This window comes from Sphaerodactylus townsendi, linkage group LG13 (genome assembly GCF_021028975.2).
Source record: "Sphaerodactylus townsendi isolate TG3544 linkage group LG13, MPM_Stown_v2.3, whole genome shotgun sequence".
In the NCBI taxonomy this organism is placed as follows: domain Eukaryota; kingdom Metazoa; phylum Chordata; class Lepidosauria; order Squamata; family Sphaerodactylidae; genus Sphaerodactylus; species Sphaerodactylus townsendi.
This window is the reverse complement of record NC_059437.1, coordinates 30,758,419-30,765,663: the sequence shown is the minus strand read 5'-3', so window position 1 is coordinate 30,765,663 and position 7,245 is coordinate 30,758,419. Positions and strand designations below refer to the sequence as shown.

Sequence of the window (7,245 nt, the reverse complement as noted above, 5' to 3'; positions counted from 1 at the left end):
TGATCTGCGTGATTATGTCCATGAAATGCAAGGGGTTATGCCAGCAACCCAGCCAAGATCAAAGCACAACTGGGTGGTGAAAGCAGCTTTAGCAGCTGAAATTTCTGATTGTGTGGGAGAGGGGGAGGGTGATTCAAAATCTTGTAAGAGATCTATGGTTTGCATCTTGAATAAATTCTGTAGATTCAAGTTGACTTTGGTGTATTTCACCATCATGTCCTCTCAGTTTAAGGGCTTGAGAAAATTGGTGCAGGGGCATGTTTTTACTTATACTCTTCTGTAGTGGATATTGTTTGATATTGTATCAGATGAGGATTGAGAAGACCTGGGTTGAAATACTCATTCAGCTCAGTGGATAAGCATCCCACTGTGGCAAAGTAGTAGTAATGAGAAAAACAGAAACATGGGTTGAAAATAAAATGCTTTTTTCTTCTTTGTGCTTTCAGCCATGACTTCACATACATTGTTAGTGGTTCGGAGGACAAATATGTTTACATCTGGAGCACCTACCATGATTTGAGCAAGTTTACATCTGTGAGGCGGGACCGGAACGACTTCTGGGAGGGTGTCAAAGGTAAAGCTCCCTCAGTGGTTGAGATGCTCTTGCCTTGATGCGACATGGAGATTTTGTGGCCGCATCTTGCATGGTGCAAGGAGAAATGGCCTCCTTTTGACTGACAGAGTGTTGGGAATTTCAAGCCCTGCCCACAGAACTGACTGGGTTCAAACCCTGCTGTGGCTTAAGCCCCATCTTTGCACTCTAGAAGTTAGACTCCAAGATTTGTGAGCTGCTAGCCATCTGGGTCCAGTACCTTGCAGGTTACTGAGTGAGGAGGGAGGCTTGCTGGATGGGAGAGTGATTTATTCCAACCTTACATTTAAACTCATAAAATCTCTTAGCCTATCGAAAGGTTGTGCCCATCCACCATGCATACCTGTGTCAGTGTGATCAGCACATGTTGAGGTGGTGGAATCCCAAAATGCAGGTGTGGACTTTACTATTTCTGCAGCTGGGAGGTGTTGTTTTTCCAACATCCTTATCTAAATGAAAAAAAATATTACTTACTATTAGAAAATTAACACAGCAGGAAATGTCTGCTCCACAAAGTGTTCCTTTCTTTGCCTTCTTGGTTAAAAAAAACTTGCAGGAAGTTTACATTTTCTCTTAGGGAAGCATTTCAGCTTGTGTTTTTCCCCCCACCCTTCATCCTGAAGTCATCCTCTTTATTCTGCCACCTCTTTTAGTGATGGAGATTAGACGCCTTGTAGTTTGGGTCGGCTTCCTTGTCCAGAGTCCACTGGAGATGGCCCCAATCTCCATAAAGCGTAGCTGGCTGTTGGTAGGTCTGCTTTCTGTCAGATCCCTCATTTATCTTTTTAAAAAATCCTTATTCTTTAAGGCTTCCTGAGTTCATTATAAATATAATTTTATGAGAGCAAAGTAATTCGTAATGCTTTTTGTAAATTACGAATAATCTCTTGAATGGCTGATGACTTCCCATCTGTAACAGTTAGCAACATTTAGTCTTATTTTCTGCTAGAGGACTGCAGCCCACAAGAGTTAAATCAGGGCTGCTTGTGATCGGCTGGTTGCAGTAGGCACAATTCTAAAGGCTGTGTGAGGAGATTTTGAGGAGAGTTCTAATCTGAGTGCCAAAGTGAACGGATGTGTACTTGTCCCTATACTCTGGTGGTTTAGAGTTCTCATTAGAGTGAACTTGTGAATGGGTGTGGGCTTATTGGACTCTGTTCTGAGCTGGTTAAACTACTCTGTTTGAGGGACTGGAGGGTCAGATTAAAAGGAGAATCTGTTCTACATCCCTAGTGGAAACAAAAACAATGCCCAAAATAAACACATGGGTTGCTTGGTTGGTTTTGCCTCTGAGGAAAATTCCACTCAGATATTAAGCAGAAAAGCTTATGAGCGTGGTTGTAGAGATAAAGAGAAGATTTGACTTCCTGAGGGTTAGCTGGAATTCCTGCTCTGCTAAGCAACATGTGGGAGCTAGACATATCCATAGGAAAAGATTGCCTAGAACATAGGTGTCAAACTCGCGACCCTCCAGATGTTATGGACTACAGTTCCCATCATTCCCTGCCAGCATCATGCTGGCAGGCGATGATGGGAACTGTAGTCCATAACACCTGCGAGTTTGACACCTGTGGTCTAGAATATAGTGTTTTAAGGAATTGTTTTTAAAATAGTTACCTGAGGGTAAAATAAAAGTCTTTTAAAACCAACAATAAGAACAACTGAAAATAGTCACCTAAACTGGTGTTACATATTTTAAATAAATGTAACATTTGAAGACATTAAGCTAGTGACCTGAGCCAAACTTGTGACACTTACGAAAAGAGATACAGTAACATCTTGTAAATAATAACCACTCAATACCAGCTTCTTGTTTTTTAACATTTTGTTCCTTTGTCAAACAGTTTTCTTAGTATATGTAAATAAAAACTTCCTGTTCGTCATTTTTACTTTAAAAAACCTCTGGTGCCTTTTTGTGTGAAAAGAGGAGGTTAGTTTTAGTTATTTCCTCAGAACTAGTTTCTCTGCTTCCCCTGTCTGTAGGGTGCCTAAGCTGGATTCAGCTGGGGTGTACACTTTTACTGTTTATGATAAATATAAAGATGGGAAAACACAGAGTGAAAAGAAATAAAGTAAAATCACCACACTAACACTACCTCATCAGTGTAAAAATCAGTTGGTAGCTGCTCAGTGAGCCCTGGAAGTGACAAGTCATGATTTTGGTGGGAAAACCCTGAGAGCATCTTGGCTGGGTAGGACAGGGTAGTCTTACAGGATTCCTTACTGTTAACAAATTAAAACCTGTACTGAACCCTCCTCTCACTTGTTATAGTGTATTTTAATCATTGTCATTGGTTACTTGATATCCAGTCCAGTTTTAACAGCCAGCAATTCTAGATGCTCAGTAACCACATGAGGGATTTTTATGTGAATGCATCATCAAATCATGATCTCACTGCATGTACATAGCCGCTTGCTATACAAGTGGTGAAGCTTCCCAAGCGGTTGTTCAATTTTCACTTGGTTTTAGGGCGATCCGCACATTTATCATCTGTCTCAGGTGACTGAGTAGCATGAGTCACAGATTCTACGAACGACCTGCAAACTGCAGCCCTTGAGATATACCATTCCAGGAAATCATGATGTGAGACTCTTTCAAGACCAAAAGTAAAGCAGTGTGTTCAGACCAGTTCACTGTGAACATTCTTAAACATTTCCCGTACCAACTTTTTGCCTTCAAATCCGCAGTTATATCTGCTGAATTTATCTGTAGAGACACTCTGGCAAATTTAATTTAGCATTGTCTTTGAATGCTTTAGTTCCCACTCCCTCTCTTTATAGCACATAATGCAGTTGTGACATCAGCAATTTTTGCCCCAAATCCCAGTTTGATGGTATCAGCAGAAACATCTGAAAAACAAGAATCCGAAAGCAAAAGCGATGATTTGGAAGCAGCCGATACCATCCCTTCTGGTAGGTGCCTATCAGCTAGGGCTTGCATTTGGGATTTGGATGTCTATCATAGGGTGGGAGCCCCCTTTAAAGCTTATCAGTCAGTCAAGCTGTACTAAAACAACTTTGATTTAATCATCGTAAACTAATTCAGACACACCAACTGTGCTAGAAAACTAGTGGGCAGGCTAATTGAAGGAAATGAAGAATTCTAAATGTTGATGTATCATAGGCTACACATTTCTCATGTATCTCTGGATTCCAAGTACTTCCAACTATGTCCTGGAAAGGAATCTGCCATTCTGCTCATGTCTGTTTTCTAAAATCCAACTGGGTTTTACTTGAAATACTTTGCACTTATGATCCACCATGTTCAGAGGCAGGATACTTGTGAATACCAGTTGTGGGCAGTATGGTATACCACCAGGAGAGGGCTATTGCCTTCATACCCTGTTTGTGGCCTTCCTTGGGGTACCTCTGAGAAATAGAAAATTGATCCAACAAGGCTGCATATGTTTTATTTGGATGTTTAAAAAGCATTGCTACAGAAGAAAATCATATGGTAATGACTCCAACAGAATTTCTCCATACTTGTTCTCGCTTTATATCTTTGGATCCCAGTCTGTTATTTTAGTTTCATTTCTCCCCTCCCCTATTTCCCAACCTCAATGAATGTCACTTCCCTTTTGATGGTATATATAAGGTAAGGATAAAGGACCAGAAGCGCATGAAATGCTAAGTGATCTGAGGGTATGTGAGTACACCTTGCTTCTGTGGTGTTTACCCTGGGTAGATGACACTGCCTTCCTTATTGGATTCTTCCTTGCTTTAGAGAATCACTACTAGCTGATGTATAATAGTGAGCTTGCAGCTATAGAGAGTCAGGGTGGATCACTCCTGAGCTCAACCTGTTTGGGAAAACGTTGAGACCACTTCTGAATATTACTAGGCCCTGTTTGGTCACAGCTGAATTCTGTTTGATATGAGGACCTCATTCTTGAGCTGTTCCTGATTACTTGCTAAAACTTGGTTTTTTCTGCCATTTTAAGGGGCTTTGAAGACGGATCACACAGAAGTTCTTCTTTCAGCTGATTTTACTGGAGCAATCAAAGTCTTCATTAACAAAAAGAAAAATGTATCTTAAAAGCATTGGTAACTTGAAAGTTTAATAATGGTACCTGGGTGTGAATCATGTGATCAGTGAAGCAAAGTATAATATCGTGTTGGAGGCCGACCTTTTTTTAAAAAAGAGAGAAAAAACCTTCAGTTTTAAAGCTGCTCCACTGATCTCTTGGCAAAGCAGCATTCCAGACTATTGACTCCCCTGGCTTGTAGAATAGAAAGGGATATGGTCAAGTAACCTTCCCAATCAACTTGTCAGCATTCTGTTTTCTGAATAATCCTTTTGCTAAATAATTGTTGCCGTGTGCCAGATTGAGCAAAACAAGGGCAAGTGGATTCACACATGTATGTGCCTTTGGGGGGATAGGGTGGGGAGCGTGACATAAACTGAATATAGGCAACATATAGTTTAATTTATTGAGCCATGCTCGGGAAAGGGGGCCAGGAATTTAATATTTTGTTAAGGAAGCTAAGCTGGTCTAGGATAGTAGATGAGGTTTCCCCCAGAATCCCATTTCAGATGAAACTTAATCTATTTTGAATTTGTGTTTTAACGGAGCTAAAATCCCATGGCTGGATCCTTTCTATTTTGTGAAGTGTTTTCCACCCCCAATCCCACCCCCCTTTGGATGGGCCAGCAGCAGCTGCGTGTCAATGTTTTATAATGTGGAATTCTTTTTTGTTGTCTTCTAATTATTGTGGACTCTAGATTCCTTTCTTAATATATTATTTCTTTTGCACACTGGAGCACAATATTTCTATGAAAGAGTCTCTCATTCCTTATTCACGGGCACTGGATTATGCTCACCTTAAAAAAATAATAATTAAGCTGCGTTAGAAACAATTCTTATATTTTACAACAATGTAAAATAAAAACTGTTTACATATTTTTTTAAGCATTGTAGTTTAAAATGTTTTGGGTTTTTTTTGTTTTATTTAGAGCTAACTGAATTTAAAAGTCTTTGTAAATATTCGTACAACGTACCAATGAAACAACATTTTGGGGCACTGGAACTCACAAAACGTTGTTGATGGTTTCTCTTGTTTCAGAGGACAAAAGATGTATCATTAAAATTGGTCACGCTGAAAAAAGTTTGCTTGTCATTTTTCCTCTATGATTTTTTTTGCTTGTCTTCCAATGCAGATCTGGCATTTGTCTGTCGACCTGTCAGCATTCTGTTTTCTGGAACAGGTCCTTGCTAAATAACTATTGTTATGATTTGGATTCTGTACTGGCTTTGTTCTGTTTTTCTACTGTCCAGTTGCATCTCAAATAGCGCACAAATAGTGCTGCAGATTTTTCACATTTCATAAATGTGTAAGTGTGTCTTTGTGTCCAAACAGACCCACAGTGACCCCATCAAGTTCCAGATGAGAAGAGATGGATTGCCATTGTTGTCTTCTGCATTACAGGCCCAGATTTCCTTGATAATGTGCCATTGTCCTAGCGTGGGCTATTATGGCTGCTACAAGCTTCATAAATATCCTTCTATCAGCAGCGCTTACAGCCCTTGGTCCACCAGTTGCTGTAAATCTACATTAAATTCTCCACCTTTGCAGCTGTACGGAAGAGTTTAAACATTTGTATACCACACCCTCCCCTGCAAATTCCCAGGGGAACTTATAAAAATGAAAAATAGCTATAAAAAACCCCAGTATGGACAGGCTTGTATACCTCTGTACAAAGTTGATGTAGAGCTAAAATACATTTTTCCTTTGGTTCTCAAGAACAGAACAGGAGTATAATGGTCAACTTTTAAGACTAATATAATGTATTCCGCAATAAGCTGTCACGTGTCAGAGCTCCCTTCTTCAGATATATTGGACTACAAATCCTTCAGGAGAATTTATATATACAACAGAAAAGAGAAGCTGGTTCAAAGCAAAGATCCTAAGAGTAATCAGTTTACTTAGAACAAGTGTGACATGCTGTCAACTATTATGCAAAATGTGAAAACGTAGCGCAGAATGAAATGAGATACAAGTAGGAAGTTATTGAGATGGTAATTAATGTGTAAGAGGTGGGATATGCAATCTAATTGCACCTATGGTGAGATTATATGAGCTGTGACTGAATAGCTTATACTGAAATTAATGCCACTCGCAAAGGTGCCATTGAACATTTGTTTCAGTGTCCTTCAAACTGCAATATGTAGAAACCAGTAGGGAAGTGTTTTTGTCTTGCAAGATATTCTGTTGTTGATCTAAAAATTACAATTCTCTTAGAGAAACTTCAAAGGGAGAACGCATCATGAAATTGCTGAATTAGAATTCCTTAGCACATTCAAATTGTTACCTGTCAGGACTGAAAAGGCCTGGGGTTCCTAACTCATTAAGAATTGAGTCCAGTGGCACCTTAAGGACTCACAAAATGTATTCCACCATAAGCTTTTGAAAGTCAACTCGTTTTCATAAGTGTACCATTGTTGCAAATATATATCCCACCTACTTCAGTTGTTAATTACTGTTGCTATATCTGTAACTTCCTAGTGTATCTGCTTACCTCATTTCATCCTGCACTAGGTTTTACATTTTGCCTATCTAACAACAGTTGAAAGTGTCACACCCATTTTAAGTGAACTGATTACTCTCTGGACTGGCTCTTTTTTTTTTGGAAGTGGCCTCAATTCATAGCATCT

At 39.6% G+C, this 7,245-nt stretch overlaps 1 protein-coding gene across 1 annotated transcript; it reads left to right on the top strand.

Moving 5' to 3' along the window:
* Positions 1 to 24: 24 nt before the first annotated feature.
* LOC125442454 (WD repeat-containing protein 44-like) lies at positions 25 to 5,698 on the top strand (the record flags this gene model as incomplete). The annotated part of the gene is made up of 4 exons (XM_048513819.1): positions 25 to 65; positions 438 to 574; positions 3,374 to 3,505; positions 4,534 to 5,698. Coding segments are annotated over 4 exons (405 nt in total), but the record flags the coding sequence as incomplete, so codon positions are not given.
* Between the last annotated feature and the right edge of the window lie 1,547 nt (positions 5,699 to 7,245).